Raw genomic sequence first — 18,042 nt, forward strand, 5'->3', positions numbered from 1 at the left:
CACTGTTTTCTTCTCTAGTCACTAATGTAGACCACTTGGCTGCAGGCTGTGGGTCGCCGGTAGCCACCATTGTTCTTATCAGCTGCTCCTGCTCTGTCTTCTTGTGTTATTTGCCTTTGACATGCAAGCTAACGTTGCAGATTCAGGTTTCTCCCACTTTTTTCCACTGTTTTCTTCTCTAGCCAATCGTGTAGACCACTCGGCTGCTGGTTATAGCTATCCGCTAGTTGCTATTGTTATCATTAGGTCTGACTGGTCATTTTAGTTGTTACAGTTAGCGACTTAGACCAGCACTGACCAACTCTAGCTCAGCTTTCGTAGTGCGTTTTCTTCAAATGCATACTTCTAGTGGTAAATTATGACACACTGTCACTTTAAGAACATTGCATTGAAGAAAGATTCTATTGATTTCTAACACTGAAAACAATGTAATGTCACCTCAAAAAGCTTTTTGATCAGGTTAACCATTTCATATTTTCTCTATTGCTTATATATATATATATATATATATATATATATATATATATATATATATATAACAATTAGTTTTTGGTGTGGTACCGTCTTCTAGATTCCTTACTGAAAATCACGTTCGTGAAGATTTTTCCCCCTTCTTAGTTTGCACAGTGGAATGTTTCCATCACGCTGCTGATTTTCCAGTTGTTTGCTAACCCTCACAACATTTTTGCATTAAAGGGACAGTGTGTATGATTTAGTGGTAAAAAACAAACGTTTTTAAATACCTGTAGGTTAAGAAATTTGCATTCAGTTTATATATATAACCTAGCCTTACCATCTTGCTGCTAAGAGTAACCCTCTAAAACAAAAAGCCGTCTTTTTTTTCTTTATTCACTTTTTCTTTTTTTATTCTTCTTTTTTCTTGTTATTCTCTTTTCTACTTTGTTTTTGTCCTTTTTTTCCTTTTTCTTCGCTCTTTTTCTTTCTTTTATTTTTTTATATTTTGACTTCCTCCTTTTTCTCTTTTGTTTGTTTTTTCCCTTTTGTCCTTTTCATTTTTTCGCCAAAATATTTTAATTTTCCTTTTTTGTTTCTCTTTTAGGTTTTTTTCTTGTTTATTTCTTCTCTTTCTGCGTTTTTGCTTTTTCTTTCTTCTGCTTCTAGTTCTTGTTCTTTTTGTAATTTTTTCTCTTCTTTCCTCTTTTTGATTTTTGTTCTTCTATGTTTACATTTTCAGTTTTTTTTCCTCTATTTTATTTTTCAGCTTTTTTTTCCCCTTTTTCTTGTTCCTTTTCTTTTTCTTCTCTCTTCCCCCCTCCTATGCTTTTTTTTCTCTTCTGTATCTCTTGTTTTGTTTTCCTTTTTCGGCTTTTTCCATTTTTTATTTTTTTTCTTTCTTTCCCTCTTTTTTCTTTTTCCCTTTTTCTTTTGGTCTGTTGTTTTCTTTTTGTTCTTTTTCTTTTACCCCTTTTCTCATCTTCTTTTTTCCCCTTTGTCGCCACTATTTTCTCTTTCTCCGCGAAAGGATGGGCAGAAGAAGTTTTCATCACTGAGTTTCCGTACTCTTTTCTTCCTTGCTCTCGGTCACATCATTTTCGGTTGCACTGCACAATACAGCAGTGAAATATTACATACTGTCCCTTTAATTCAATTGATATACTGTAACTCAGGATTATGTTTCTCGCTATTTGTACATAAAAAAATAGAGAACTAGGATTGATTCTGAAATAGTTTCTTGTTTTTGTACTGTGCGTGGTTATTTCCTAAACTATCGAATCTTCTGAAATGTGCCAAATAAGAAAAGCCCCATTCCCTAAGTGAAGGCAGTCAATAAAATTGATCCTTTTTCCTCCCTCTTGTATTTTATGCACAAGATTTTGCTGCGTCACAGTCAAGATTTGTTCCTGTTGATATTGCACACGAAAGCATGCAAAAACAACAAGTTTTCTGGGACTTTTTTAGTCTGGTAAACAGAAGTGATAGCAATTATGATGATGATGTTATCCAACCGGTTTGAGACGTCATCGCCTTTCCCTTTTGCTGCACTTGTTTCCTCGTATGAGCGTTCTGCTCAGTGCTGCCTTCAGGTCTTGGGATACGGTGGGAGTTTTGGAATTGCAGATGATCGAGTGTTTAGGTCAAGTCGAGTTGTTTTTAATTGTATAGCTCTTAATCATAATTAGTCTCAAAGGGCTGAACAGACTTTAATGACACCATCCCCTGATCTAAAAATTCAAAATCCTCAACATAAGAACATTCTTTTTTGGATTTTGAACAATTTTTTTTCAGTTTTTTGGACTGTTTGGAATATTATTTTGTGAATTGTGAATGCTTAATGACATTTTCTCTTGAAGCTCAATAATTAGTACAGGTTAGGCGTGGGCGATACTGGGAAATCTGGTAGCGGTCCAATCTCTGTAAATATAGGGTCGTATCGATTGATCATTATCGATACAATATCGATACTTTCTGCTTGGAAGTAACATGATCATTGAACGGTTGAAAGCTTTTCCCCCTTGAGTTTCAATAAACACACCACAAGAATCTGACTGAAACCACATCAAGACGTGAGGATGCTTCACCTTCCACAAGGGTTCATTTTCAAATAGGAACATGTGTTCCGATGCAATGTTTTATCGACTAGATCAGGGATGTCAAACGTAAAATGATTAATGATTATTAAATAGAATAGAAATATACATTTCTTTTACACTTGTTTCAAAAAAATTACAATACAAAAAAACAGCAATGTAACAAAAAACACATACTGTATAATAATGTCAAAAAGACTGCTTTATTCCTGGACCCTGGCTATTTCAGCTGAAAATGAATACTCCGTTCTGATCCCTGCATTGTGCAGTATTTTAAAAATTAAGTCAGTACAAAGCCCTTTTAGTTCTGTTGCCATAGTGACACTTTATTGATGGGTTTTTGTTCAGGAACAGTAGCATGATTATATTTTTGGTTGCAGCTTGTTGCTCTATGCAGGTTTTTTTTTTTTTAATGTGTTTATGTGAGTTTGTGGTGTTGCCACAGTTGCAGGACACTTTACCACACAACGACGCTTTTCGTTTGCCTTCGTCATTTTTGGCTTCTTGTTGGGGTTCTCGCAAAGAAATGGCCCTCTTTTCTGCCTGGCAGGCAGGGTTTTTGCAGTCAGTCATGTAGGTAGAGGTGCTAAAAGTGTGCATGTCAGTCACACAGGCATAAAACTAAGAGTCGTCGAGGAGCTAGGTGAGAGATACAAGGGCTGCGCTTTCTACATACAGAAGCGGCGTTTTTAGAAACTTGGCAGAGGAGCAAAGTATTGATTTCAGGATTACAGTAGCGATCCAATCCAAGTACTTTTTTGTCAGAACCAGAAAAGACACAGGACCCAATCGCATGACGTTCTCACACAAGCCTACCTTTATTTTACGGGAAATGGGGAATCATGCACGTTAGGAAGCCAGTCTGGCGTGGAAGGATAGGAAGGAACAGACAGGGCAGATAATGAATCAGGATATTGAAAATAAACAGGAGAAACTAGACCATGGCAACCGTGACACACACAGGCGGGGCCAATTGGGCACCAAGGCAACCGTGACACACACGGGCGCGGCCTATTGGGCAACCATGACATTTTTAGTATTGATCATATTGATATTTGGATCAATCTGCGTGTTTCCAATCATATTTAAACTATTTAAATTTCTGATTAATTGATTTTTTTTTTCTCAATTATTTTTATTGTATAACAAGTGTTTTGCAAGGCAATTTCCAAATGCGACCTAACCACTAAAACTGGTTGTTAAAAACGTTTAAGAAGACACTTGAGGACCAAAAGACCTTAAATGTAAATATTTTTTTTTATATTCAAGTCACATTGACTTGTGACACCCTTAATCTCAAGATTTCTCAAAGGACTGCACAGGTTACAATGACACCATCCCCTGATCTGAAACCGACATGCGGGCAAGGGAAAACTCAAAACTTCAGCACGAGGAAAATAAGAAACCTTGAGAAGGGGCCGCACCACATAGTATATTAAAGTCCAGTCACATTTACTTTTATAGCCCCTAATCACAAGATGTCTCAAAGGACTGTACAGGTTACAATGACACCATCCCCTGATCTAAAAGCAACATGCGGGCAAGGAAAAACTCAGCACGAGGGTAATAAGAAATAATGAGAAGTGGTAATCCCCCTTCCAGGATGACCAGGGTGCAATACACAAAACATAGGTAATAAGGTAAAAATTTGTCCACCTCGACCTTCTTCCTCATTTCACCAGCAGCCGACAGGACAGGAAAAGAAAAGTATGAGGTGGGCATCAATCATAAGCTATTGAATAGAAGTGGGTCTTAAATCTAGACTTCAAAACTTCCACTGAGGTGGCCGATCTTCTCTCAGGAGGCAGAGCATTCCACAGCACGGGGGCCCTGGTGGAGAACACTGTCGAACCTGCAGATTTCTTCTTGGCTCTTGGAGTCTCAAATAGACTGGCATTTTCAGAGCAAAGGCTCTGACAAGGAACTTAAAGTGAAATTGAATGTTAGTAAGAGAACCTTGAAGTCACATCTTAAGCGGTCTGGGAGCCAGTGCAAGTTAGCTGAAAAACTTTTGATTCTAGGGACCAGAAAGCAATACAGTAATTAAGCCGAGAAGTAACGAATGAAAGAAAGCTATTCTAGTTATATTTTCACATGTAACTGAAATGACAGATTAGGATTAAATATAACACCTATATTTTTGACTGACTCACTCTGAGTGATATTAAGTTTGTCAATATTCAGACCAGTTTTTGAGAACGAGGTTTTTGAGTTTTTCCTTGCCCTCATGTTGGTTCCAGATCAGGGGATGGTGTAATAATAGTCTGAAAAAAATAGTCTGTGTAATAACCTGTGAAGCCCTTTGAGACTCTTTGTGATTAAGGGCTATACAAATAAAAATGACTTGACTTGACTTTCAGATGTACCAATAATTATCATTTCGGTCTTTTCTTTCGAGTCCATTTCAGATATTGAAGGATTTTATACATTTGACTGTAAAGGATTTTATACGATTGAATACAAGTTACATTTATTGAGTTTAATGCAAAATGTTCACTGACAGTTTTTCTTCAAGGTACATTGATTTCATGCTATCACGCTAAGATGTACTAAAAAAAAATTAGAAGGTTAGGCTGTGCGGAATGCATCAGACGTATTCATTCCTGTGTGTGCTGACGGAGAAGGCCAGACGCATAAGGACAGACATCGCGACGCCCTTCGGCGAGGAGGTGGTGAAGCCCGGGGGGGGGGGGGGGGCTTCCCTGGCACGCCCATGGGAGGAGCCAGCGCCCCATTGTGCGGGGAGAAGGTGGCCAATAAGAAGATACATTGGAATATTTAAAACCTAACAATATCTAGTTTCAAACCAAATCAGGTCCTATTAGATAAGATTCCGTCTAAAAGAAGTTTGTATTAGGTTGTGAAGAAGAAAACAAAATGTATTTTCGATACCTTCAAAGCACTACTTTTAGGGGGCTATATCTGCACCCTCAAAAAATAAAACCCACAATTGGCATGAAGTTTGAAAGTGCGAGTTGTAATCCGGTGTGCCCTATATACCGTAAAGCACAGTGGATAAAAATGGAAAATGCATAGTTAGAATTAAGTAATTCTGCATACAGTAACTGTTCTGCCTTTGAGAAACATGGAGTGTCCTCTTGTACTTAACGTGTTAATTGTTGCTATAATTAATTATGAAACCAGAGGTCATCATGTCAATTTAGGCAGCACGGCGGCACAGTTCTGAGGTCATGGGATTCAATCCACCTGTGTGGAGTTTGCATGTTCTCCCCGTGCTTGCCTGGGTTTCCTCCCACATTCCAAAAACATGCATGCAGGTTAATTGGCTGGTCCAAATTGTCCCTAGGTGTGAATGAGGGAGTGTGATGTCCGTCACTGTGTGCCCTGCAGCTGGCTGGCACCCATTTTGGGATGTCCCCTGCTTACTGCCCAAAGATGGCTGGGATGGGCTCCAGCACCCCCGTGACCCTACTGAGGATAAGGGGTGCAGATAATGGATGGATGAAATACATCAATTTAAAGAATACAAGACTCTTACAAAAAAAACTATGCAGAAATACTACACAAATCCTACTATTGAAATAGTACCAAAAAGTATTACAAAAATACAACTACAGACATACTACAAAAAACTACAGGAACACTACAGCAGTTTGCTTGTTTTCCAGCTACCCCAAAGGCAGCCCACCAAACGTACAGTACACACATGAAGTTTAAAATAGAAAAACAAAATAATAATCACGGTTCCATTATCTGCCAGGGTCACCGTGGTACCACTTCCTGTGGTGTGTCTTGGGCAAGTACAGCCCGGCAACAATTGGCTTGTTTTCCAGCCAGCCTGAAGGCACCCTACCCAACTTACACGCATTTGAAATAGAAAAACCAAATAATTATCACTGTTCCCTTGACCGCCTGGGTCATGGAGGTACCACTTCCTATGGTGTGTCTTGGGTGAGTACAGCCTGGCGGCAGTTGGCTAGTTTCCCTGCTACCCTGAAGGCACCCCACCCAACACATGGTGTTTAAAATAGAAAAACAAAATAATAATCACCGTTCCCTTGACTGCCAGGGTCATCGAGATAACACTTCTTGTGGTGTGTCTTGAGCAAGTACAGGCTGGCGGCAGTTGGCTAGTATCACAGCTACCCTGAAGGCACGCCGCCCAACATATACACATGATGTTTAAAATAGAAAAACAAAATAATAATCACCGTTCCCTTGACTGCCGGGGTCATCGTGGTAACACTTCCTGTGGTGTGTCTTGGGCAAGTACAGGCCGGCGGGAGTTGGCTAGTTTCCCAGCTACCCTGAAGGCACCCCACCCAACATATACACATGATGTTTAAAATAGAAAAACAAAATAATAATCACCGTTCCCTTGACCGCCAGGGTCATCGTGGTAACACTTCCTGTGGTGTGTCTTGGGCAAGTACAGCCCGGCGGGAGTAAACTAGTTTCCCAGCTACTCTGAAGGCAACCCCACCCAACGTACAGACATTATTTTTGAAATAAACAACAAAATAATAATCACTGTTCCCTTGACCGCCAGGGTTATGGAGTACCACTTCCTGTGGTGTGTCTTCGGTGACTACAGCCTGCCGGCAGTTGGCTAGTTTCCCAGCTACCCTGAAGGCACCCCACCCAACACATGATGTTTAAAATTGAAAAACATAATAACAATCACCGTTCCCTTGACTCCCAGGGTCATCATGGTAACACTTCCTGTGGTGTGTCTTGGGCAAGTACAGCCCGGCGGGAGTTGGCTAGTTTCCCTGCTACCTGAAGGTACCCTACCCAACTTACACAAATTTGAAAAAGAAAAACAAAATAATCACGGTTCATTGTCTTGGGTCTGTGCATCCCTTTGAGACTTTGTGATTAAGGGCTATACAAATAAACATGACTTTACTCGGTTCCCTTGACCGCCAGGGCGGTTAGGGTGCCATTTCCTGTGGTGTGTCTTGGGCAAGTATAGCCTGGCGGCAGTTGGCTAGTTTCCCAGCTACCCTGAAGACACCCCACCCACCGTACATACGTGTTTAAAATAAAAACAATAATAATCACGGTTCCATTAACTGCCGGGGTTGTCGGGGGTAACACTTCCTGTGGTGTGTCTTGGACAAGTATAGCCTGGCGGTAGTTGGCTAGTTTCCCAGCTACCCTGAAGGCACCATCTCCTAACCTCATACGCAAGCAAGCCCTGGTCCTCCCCCGCCCGCCCCGCTTCATCTCCCCCGAAGCCCCGCTATCTTTAGCCGCGTCGCGGATTACTGTCCACCGCAAGCTGGGTCGACTACCTACTCTCCATCGCTCCTGCTTTCCCACCAACGAACCACGGGCGACGCCAAAAGCTACTAAGGATGGGGGAATGACAACAAAGTCCCCGTCCGCGGTTCCTGGTTCCCGACAATACTACCACCGACAGCGACGATGCCGCCGCTCTCCAGCCCGCCGAGCGAGCGCCAACGCCGGGCCTCCAAGCTGCTTCTGGCCGCTGTCGTGCTCTGCGTCTTCCGCGCTGCCGCAAGCATCCCAGGTAAGAAATAAACACCCAAAACTAGTAAAAAACGTGTTCCTTCACTCATTTTTTTGTATTTTTTTTCTTTTTCTTTTTTTTCTAAATAATTTGTCGCGTCGACGTGCGTCATTTGAATGCATCTTTTTTTTTCTTCTTTTTTTTAAATGGCACCTGTCATCCAAGCACAGCTTTGCGTCAAAATGGAGACCTTATAAATCACACAAAACACGTTTAAAACGATATATTTTTTTAACATAGTGTTGCCGACTGACTCATTTTAATTTCCTTTTGAGCAAGTTGAGCGAGCAGGTGGAAAAAGAAGGAGGGGGAAACGAATGAAATGTCATCGTTGTTTTTCCCCTTGGCGTTTTTTTTCTCTTTCGTCTTCGACAAAATTCAGTTCGTAAATATCCTATTTATTCTTTTTAACCTCTTCTCTAAACATTAATTACATCTTATTTCACAAAAGTCAGTAATTAATTCTACCTACATGTCTAAATGACCAGTACCAAAACAATAGAGGCGGGGAACGAATCGATTAATTAATTGGCAGTTAACTGATTAATTAATCACTGATATCACATTATGCTTTCTCGACCTTTTTAGAAACCCTCATTAAAAACAACTAAAATGGCATGTTCTTAAAAATAGTTCTATCTACTAGTCTAAATAACCAGTACGGCTATGAGGGTAGAACAAATTAATCAAGTAACCCACAGTTAATTGATTAATTAGTCACAAACATCACTGTTTTTGTTTCTCAATTATTTTTAAGAACTACGTTATAAACACAAGACATTAGTAATTGTACCTACTGGTCTAATTAGTACCAAAAATATAGGTGCAAGAGTTCATTGATTGACTGACAGTTAATTGATTAATTAATCCCCGATATCACGATTTTTATTTCACAAAAGTCAGTAATTAATTCTACCTACAAGTCTAAATGACCAGTACTAAAACAATAGAGGCGGGGGGAAATGAATCGATTAATTAATTGGCAGTTAACTGATCAATTAATCACCGATATCACATTATGCCTTCGCGACCTTTTTAGAAACCCTTCATTAAAAACAACTAAAATGGCATGTTCTTAAATATAGTTCTATCTACTAGTCTCAATAACCAGTACAAGAATACGGGTAAAACAACTGAAGTAATCCACAGTTAATTGATTAATTAGTCACAGATATCACATTGTTTTCTCTTCTCAATTTTATCCAGAACCACGTTATAAACACAAGACGTTAGTAATTCGTTGTACCTACTGGTCTAATTAGTACCAAAAATATAGGTGCAAGAGTTGATTGATTAACTGACAGTTAATAGATTAATTAATCACCGACATCACGATTTCTCTTCTCAGCCTTTTATAAACACTCACAATAAAAACACTTCATTTTCCTAATATTCTCCACCCCCTAGTCTAAATAACCAGTACCAAAACCATATAGGTTGTCAAAATTAATCGATTATTCTACAGTTAATTGATTAATTAATCACAAATAACACATTTTGCTTTCTCAGCCTTTTAGAAACCCTCATCATAAACACAACTAATATGTAATGCTCTTAAGTCGTTATACCTACTAGTCTAAAAAAAACACTACACTAATAAGGTGGGGGGTAAATGACTCGATTAATCGACAGTTAATTGATTAATTAATAACAGATACAGTATACATTTTTTCTCTCCTCAGATTTTATAACCCTTGTCATAAAAAGTAGCAAAAAAGTGGAGAAGGTGGGTGGAGAATCTCATCAAATGACAGTTAATTGATTAATTAATCATACATATATTTTTTTCTCTCTTAATTTGTTTCAATTCATTAATTAGTTCTACCTACTAGTCATGTTTATTTATATTGCCCTTAAACAACAAAAGGTCTTAAATGGCAGTACAGAAAAAAAGGGTGGAAATAATCAAAACATTATTTAACAGTTAATTGATTAATTAATGTACTGTTTGAAATAGTAAGAATAATACAAAATTTAAAAATAAAAAAAAGATGGAGAAAAATATTGAGATCTTAAAAAGTCTGGTAGAAAAAGCGAGTGTTCAATTAAAAGATAGCGTGAAAAGTGTAGTTAATTTGTATCTCAAGACTGATGTATTAGCTCTTACCATAACATTAATTCGGCAATTGAGCGTGTGTGTTTGTGATTGAGAGAGGGCATGAAAAGCACGCTAAAGTGGAAGGCTGAATGATTAGCTTTTACCATAACATTAGTTAGTCAATCTGGCTAAGTTTCTGAGAGCTCTGAAATTTTTTGTTTAAGCATTTCTTTTTTTACTTTTGTGTTTTGTGCAGTGAAAACTGATACGATGCTTCAACTCAATTTCCTTGTCCTGTTCTTTTGCAAATGCATGGTTGGCCTGCTCAAGTGCTCTTACAGCAGGGGTGTCAATCTCAATTTAGTCCGGGGGCCACACGGTAGAAAAAAACATAGGCCGGACTAGTAGATTAAAGAGGGAAAGAGAACAAGTGAGTGAGAAAGAGAGAGAAAGAAAATAAGAGAACAAGAGAAAGGGAGAAAACAGAGAAAGTGAGCGGAATAGAGACCAGAGAGAAACAAAAGAAAGAGAGAATAGAGAAAAGAGAGAAAGAAATGGAGATATGAGAAAGAGATTAAGAGAGGGAACAAGAGAGAAAGAAAGAAGAAAAGACAGAAAGTAATAAGAAAGAGAGGAAGATGGAAGGAAAATAAGAGAACAAGAGAGAGAACGATGGAAAGAAAATAAGAGAACAAGAGAAAGGGAGAGAACAGAGAAAGTGAGCGGAATAAGACCAGAAAGAGAAACAAAAGGAAAAGAGAATAGACAAAAGAGAGAAAGAAAGGGAGAAGTGAGAAAGATATTAAGAGAGGGAACAAGAGAGAAAGAAAGAAGGAAATACAGAAATAAATAAGAGAAAGGTGGAAGGAAAATAAGAAAGAAAGAACAAAAGAGAGAGGGCGAGAGAACAAAAGAGAGTGAGAGGGAGAGATAACAAGAGAAAGGGCACAAAAGAAAAGAAAAAAAGAGAGATAAAGATACATAAGTAAGATAGAAAGAAAATATGAAAGAAACAAGAGAAACAAAGCGAAAGAACAGAGAAAGTGTAAGAGAGAGCAAGGGAACAAGAGAGAGAACGGGAAAGAAAAGGGTGAAAAGAGAGAAACGTAGAGAACAAAAGGGAGTTATGAAAGAGAGAGAATAAGTGAGAGAGTGAAACAGAAGGAAAGGGAAAATGAAAGACTGAAAGGTAGAGAAAGAGAAACAGAGGAAAGAGAGTGAAAAAGTGTAAAGAAAAAGAAATAAAGAAGGGAGAGAATGAGATATAATGAGAAAGAAAGAGAGAGAAAGAAAGAAAGAGCTAGACAGTAACATAGCTCCAGTTGCTTCGAGAGCGGTGCTCGGCTTTGTCATCATCAAGCAGCTGATTTTTCCTCTTGCACTTCTCTGGGTGTTGTCTCGCCGGCCGGCCCGCTCTGGCCCGCGCGCGTCATATTTCACACCCGTGTCTTATGGGATTTAGCACCGCAGTATACTTGCGGCAGCTGGCGAGGGCACCGGGCGGTGCTAGATAATCTTCTCTGATGGCCGTGTGAGAAGGGCAACAGCTGGACACTCCAACGTCATCTTTCAGTCCATATGTTTATCAAAGAACCTTGATGTTGATTTTTTTTTTGTATTTAATATCTTTTAAATTGAATTGACGGGATTTTGTTTATGCATACCAAAAAGCATTAACCCAAGAGAACCCAAAAACCCTTTTCTCCTTTGGAGAATTATCACTTGTGGGTTCTCCGGTGTTTAGTTTTAGATTGTTAGCAGAACTCCGCTATATAACAGGCTAGCAGAAACAGGGTCTCCAACGTGGTGCCCGGGGGCATCAGGGTGCCCCCTCAGGAGTGTCCGTGGGCCTGTTCTGAAAATGGCTTAGCAGGACCAGGTCATTGTGGGTTTTTTTCTAGTAAAATTATTTATTTTTAGTGGTTGACTGAGTCAATTTAACCCTACTTCCTACTTCTCCCTCTTTTTCTCATTTGTTCTCTCTCTCTTCCTCTCTTTACCTCATATTTTTCTCCTTTTCTTTCTCCCTTTCTTTCCTTCTCTCTCTCTTGCTCTGTCTTTAACTCTTTCTTTTTCTCTGTCTGTGTCTGTCTGTCTGCCTGCCTTTCTTTTTCTGTTACTTTCCTTTTCTGTTTCTTTTTTATTTCTTTTTACTTTTTACTTTCTTACTTTTTACTTTCTTTTTTATTTCTTACTTTTTTCTTTTTTACTTTTTCTTTCTTACTTTTTACTTTCTTACTATGTTTCTCTGTTTCTTTCTCTTGTTCTTTCTCTTGTTCTTTCTCTGTTTCTTTCTTTTCTTTTCTTTCATTTTTCTTTTCTTTTCTTTCCTTTCTTTCTTTTCTTTCTTTCTTTCTCTGTTTCTTTCTTTTCTTTCTTTCTCTGTTTCTTTCTTTTCTTTCTTTCTCTGTTTTTCTTTTCTTTCTTCTTTCTTTTCTTTCTTTTCATTCCTTTTCTCTGTTTCCCTCTTTTCTTTCTTTTCCCTTATCTCTGTTTCTTTCTTTCTCTGTTTCTTTTCTCTTTACATTTTAGGTGAAGCACTTGTTAATGTTTGAAATTGTTGCCATGTTTCTTAGATTAAGGGTTTGGTGCTAATGCTTGGGTCAAATACACTTCTTTCATGGTTCCAAAAGAGGATAGTGGCTAGGGTTTAGAAACTAAGGTTTAGGGCTCCTTATTAGGGTATCAAACTGAATTCTGAAATAGAGTTGGGGCTACGGTTACAGCTAGAGTTAGGCTTAGTTTTAGGGTTAAGAACTAAGGTTTTGAGCTCCAAATTAGGGTGCTACACTAAATTTTGGGTTCCAAATTTGATCTAGAGCTAGGGTCGCAGTTTGAAAAAGGGTTAGGGCTAGAGTGGCAGCTCGGGTTAGGTTTAGGGCTAGGGTTAGGTGCTAGGATTTGGGATGCAAGTTAGGGTTTTAAACCAATTTTAGGGTTCCGAAAATAGGGTGGGGCAAGAGTTAGGGTTTGAAATTAAGGGTTTAACTGGTACTGGATTTCTTCTTTTAATTGTACTTGAAAAAATGGCTTTGAAAGTCTTGAAAAAGTGCTTGAAAAAAGATGTAGGTATACGTGTAAAACACAACAACCACCTACAGCTGTTCTTAGTAGTATTCCTTTTTCGCTAAATCCGCCCTCTCTGGTGAATAAGTGATAACGGTGTCAAAATAGAATGTTCTCTTTTATCTCTTTTCCTGCCCTCGTGGCAGAATTAGTCATCCAGGCTTTGGCGGTGAATGGGAAAGAAGAGTCGGGGACACTGAGTCCATTACAGACTGCCAAATGATTCAGTTTTTTTGCGCTTAAATTGTGTCGTCGTGCTACTGTACCTATGGTAATCAATCTACGGCATGCGTAGTATGTGTTATTATCGGACCGAGTCGTCCTAAATAAAATCAAAACCGGGACATTGTGAGGAAATCAGCTGCCTTCTGATTGCTAGTTAATGACACCCTTCTTTCTGCTTAGAGGATGATTAATCTAGGTTCAATTTATCCATATATAAATCGAAGCGGGATAAGATTTTAAATTAGATTGTCAAGGATTCAAAAAAAAGTCTTCATTTATCGCTAATGCTACCAAATACTAAGAATCTCCTTACCAGTTTACAGAAAATGCACGCCCGCCCTCCTAGTATAAAAGTCATTGTCAGCCATTTTGACTGCTCATACAAAAACCTCGATGAAACCGGTTAACTCCATTGCTTTTTAGCTTTCACATCAACCAAATATTTGCTTTATGAAGCTTCAATTGTCCACTATTTATTTTTTATTAACTAAATATTAAATCAGTTGCCATAAACCAGTTATTTAAATATGGTGCCATTTTAATTTTAAAACGCAATCAACAAAAAAGAGTCCTGTTTAACTTATTACATACTACGAGTTAAAAAGTGTAGAACTTTAGTAACGCTTCGACATTGAAAATAATGAATAATAATAATCGCATGAAAACAAGTGACAGTATTCCCTTACTTTTTGCAGGTGCTCTTTTCTATTACCACCTGTATTAGATTACTTCACACGTAAAAGTAAAAACCCAGTTTGACCTCTGTAATAGCAAACAAATGCTGTACCAAATGTTAACATTCATATTCTCAGGTGTTCAAATACTTATTTGCAGCTATGTCACTCAAATACATTGTTAAAAAGTCATGCATTAGGATTTCTGGATTTTTCTTTTTAGTTTATCTCTTTTACAGTGGACCTGCACCTACGATGAAAATTTCAGACCCCTCCATGATTTTTAAGTGGGAGAAATAGCAAAATGGCAGGCTGTTCAAATAATTATTTTCTTCACTGTATACATATGTATGTATATGTATAATGAGTTGAGATGAGGTTCTTTTATGGGCAGTGTGCAGTCAAAATTGCTGACAATGACTTTTATACTAGGAGGGCAGGCCATGGTAGTCATTTGCTGTAAACTGGCAAATTTATCTACTGAAGATTCTTAGTATAAATAGTTTACTACATTGGTTAAAAGCAAAAAGACGATTTTTTAATAATTTAATTTCATTAAACACGATAAATGTAAAGAAAATATTTTCAAGCAATGTTCCTTTTTTGATTGAAAATGTTGATATTTCCAAATCCCTTAATTGTTACCAATCCAGTGTTAAAGTTCATATTGTGAATAAAGTTATTGCTGTTTTGTTATTCGCAGGTTATTTAAAGTGATAACATCGTCTAAGAATTCACTATCAACCTAAAATAACTGCTCTCTTTAATGCTATTAGGACATTTTTTTCCCCCAAAATCTGAAATTTCTCTTCATCTCTTCTGAAATTCGATATTTGGCAGCTATTGTTTCCTAGCTTATCTTTTCCTCTTTTTGTACGAGACTTGGACATGCAATTAGTTTATCGGCGACCGATTACTCATAAACAAACTTTCCAAAAGCAAGCATCGATTCTATCGACCGGCCTCATTGTGCTCTTTGTTGTTGCATCTTAGAAGTCAAAAGAATCAAAAAGAAACAAGCGGGTGAGTAAAGGATTCTCTCTAATCCCTTCTTTCAAACCGCTTCCCACTTACTCACCTTTTCTTAGGCTTCAAAGCATGTCGGCCATGAGAAAGTCGTGCTAAAGAAAACTGCATTTCGATTTAAAAACATCCTGATTAAAGTACTTAAGACCCCCGGGGTATTAATCTGCTCTGAGGTGGGGATAAAAACAGGTAAAAACATGAAATTTGAATATACATATCAATCATTTGTGTCAAAATATTATGTGGTAAGGACTACTTCTATATAATATGCATGCATATGATTATAAAACATTGTAAACAAATATAAAACAAAAATTGAATGATATTTACCATTGGTGTGACTTAAGCTGGTACAATGGAGTAGTGGGTGGATGCAGAGGGGGGAATTGATTTCAAAACTTTTTCATGCTGTGTTGAATCAATCGCCTGCTTGATGTTCTGATTATTGATTGGTTAGGGACACTTTGGCAAGAATAAGAAGGTGTGTGCCTCTTCATGTTTCTTCATCTCAAGCTTCGTTTCCTTAGTAATCTTGCTTTTACCTTTCCCTTTAGCATCATTGCAAGTCTTGGGACTTATAAATAATAAATGCAGTAGAAAACGCACAGAATTGTATTGCATTAATTCGCAAAATCTTTACAAAGTACACAAGATTTAGAACTGAATGAAGCGAAAGGCATTGTTGGAAGTAGTTTAGCCAATAGCATATAACATCTTCATGTTGCTGTGACGCTTACCAAAAGCAGCTTAGCATTTCATATGACGTCGACTAATAGCAGATAGGCATTAGTCCTGCAGTGATCGGCAGGAATGCCGCCGTTACAATTTGAGAATTTTTGGGCACGCAAAAAAAAAGGTGCAGTTTGTCATACTTTGGCGGGTATCTACTCTACGAGATGTTCATATTCCTTAGCGATGGTAACAATGCGTGTCTTTTTTGTCATTTATATCTCAAGATTCATTTCTATGGTTATCCTCTTTTGCTTCTCTCTTTAGCATCTTGGGACCAATGGTTATGAATCCATTTATTCTCTGCGCCGCTTATCCTCAGTAGGGTCGCGGGGGTGCTGGAGTCCATCCCAGCTATCTTCGGGCAGTGGGCTGATTCCCAACGAGGGACAATTTGAACCGGCCAATTAATCTAACATGCATGTTTTTGGAATATGGGAGGGATCCCACGCAGGCACAGGAAGAACATGCAAACTCCATGGTTAGTAAATACTGTGCAAAAATAAAGTGGTTTTTATTTTTATTTTTATTTTTTATTTTTTTTATTTTTTTCTTTAACCGAAAGTCTTTACGCAGCTTACAAGGTTCTGAACTCAACGAAGAGAAAGGCATTGTGGGAGGTAGTTAAGCCAATACTATAGAGACATTTTTATATTGCTATGATGCAAACCAATAGCAGACCAGCATCTTATATGACATCGACCAATAAAAGACGTAAAAGTCTAAGTCATATGCACGGACGATGCAAACTTTTAACATTTTGGGCATGGGAAATAATATGTTGATGATTGTTATACAGCAGGGGTGTCAAACTGATTTTAACTCTGGGGGCCACACGATAGAACAAACATTCTGTCGGGGGCCGGACTAGTAGATTAAAGAGAAAGAAAAAGAGATAAAGAAATAAGAGAAAGAGGGAGGGACAAGGAGAGAGGGCGGGACAAAGAAAGAGAGGGAGAGAGCGTGAGAAACAAAAGAGATAAAAAGACAAGTTGTGAGAGAGGGGGAAAGAAAGGGAGAGGAAGAAAAAAATCCAAAGAGAAATAGAAAGGCAGAAGGAAAGGAAAGAGAAAAAGTGCAAAGGGTAGGAAGAGAGAGAGAGAAAAGGAAAAAAGGAAGTGAGAGCAAAATAAGTTAAAAAGACAAAGAGACAGAGCAACAAAGGAAGGGAAAAAGAGAGACAGAGTGAAAGAGACAGAGCGTGGGAGAAAAGGGGTGGAAAAGAGAGAGAGAGAGAGAGAAATACAAGTACAGTGTCCTTGTTCGAGGCACCTTTCTTTGGCAACATCCAGTTGACATATTTCAACCTGCAGCTTGTTTTTCTCTTGTGCTTCTCTGGGTGTTGTCTCGCGGGCCGGATTCAATCCCTTAGCGTGCCTGATCCGGCCCGCGGGCCGCCTGTTTGACACCTGTGTGTTATACAGTAAGGAAAATGGAGTAATGAGAGGGTGGCAAAACATAGTATTTCACGTTCTGACATGATCACAATAGTTAAGTGAACAGGAAATCAATCTTCTGTATTTTGTTAAGCATATCCCCCCCCAAAATGGCTGTAATCGTCCAAGCTACTTAAAATACTTTGTTGCAGCTCCCAGCGCTGACATCTCACATACCGAGACAGCTCGTCTATTTTTGACATCCTGCAGATTGCTTTTCAAATGCTATGGAAATCTAGTGAATAGGAATACTCAATTTCTCAGGCGTTCAAATGCTTAGTTGCAGCGCACGCAAATATATTGTTAAAAAACATCATGCATTGTGATTTTTGGATTTTTCTTTTTAGTTTATCTCCATGATCTCTGAGCATTCAAAACAAGATGAATTGAAATCGGTTATTTACTCTGATGAGCCTATTTTCTTCTGCGATGGTGCATGAATAAGTAACACATTAAAGATGGTATTAAATGTATATTAAACAGGGGTGTCGAACAGGCGGCCCGCGGGCCGGATCAAGCCCGCTAAGGGATTTAATCCAGCCCCTGAGACGACGCAGAGGGAAGCGCAAGGGAAAAACGAGCCGCAGGTTGAAATATGTCCACTGGATGTTGCTGAAGCTAGGTGCCTCTCACAAAGACGCTGTAGTTGTATTTCTCTCTCACTATCTCTCTTTTTCTCTTTTTTTGTTCCTTTTTGTCTCTTTCTCTTGCTTTTCCCTTCTCTCTTTCTCTCCTTCTCTCTTTCACTTTTTCTATTTCTCTTTTGATTTCTTTCTTTCTCTCTCTTTCCCACTCTCACTAT

The 18,042-nt window shown here is 38.5% G+C and overlaps 1 protein-coding gene across 1 annotated transcript in view; it reads left to right on the forward strand.

Moving 5' to 3' along the window:
• The first annotated feature begins 7,721 nt into the window (after positions 1-7,721).
• Positions 7,722-18,042, forward strand: part of npdc1a (neural proliferation, differentiation and control, 1a) — a 58,919-nt gene continuing 48,598 nt past the window's right edge. The window contains exon 1 of the mRNA XM_088320123.1: positions 7,722-8,046. Coding sequence (XP_088176249.1) covers positions 7,941-8,046 — 106 coding nt within the window. The 5' untranslated portion in view covers positions 7,722-7,940. The remainder of the gene's footprint in view (positions 8,047-18,042) is intronic.

The sequence above is a fragment of the Urocampus carinirostris genome, chromosome 16 (genome assembly GCF_059441175.1).
Source record: "Urocampus carinirostris isolate Australia breed hairy pipefish chromosome 16, RoL_Ucar_1.0, whole genome shotgun sequence".
Lineage (NCBI taxonomy): Eukaryota > Metazoa > Chordata > Actinopteri > Syngnathiformes > Syngnathidae > Urocampus > Urocampus carinirostris.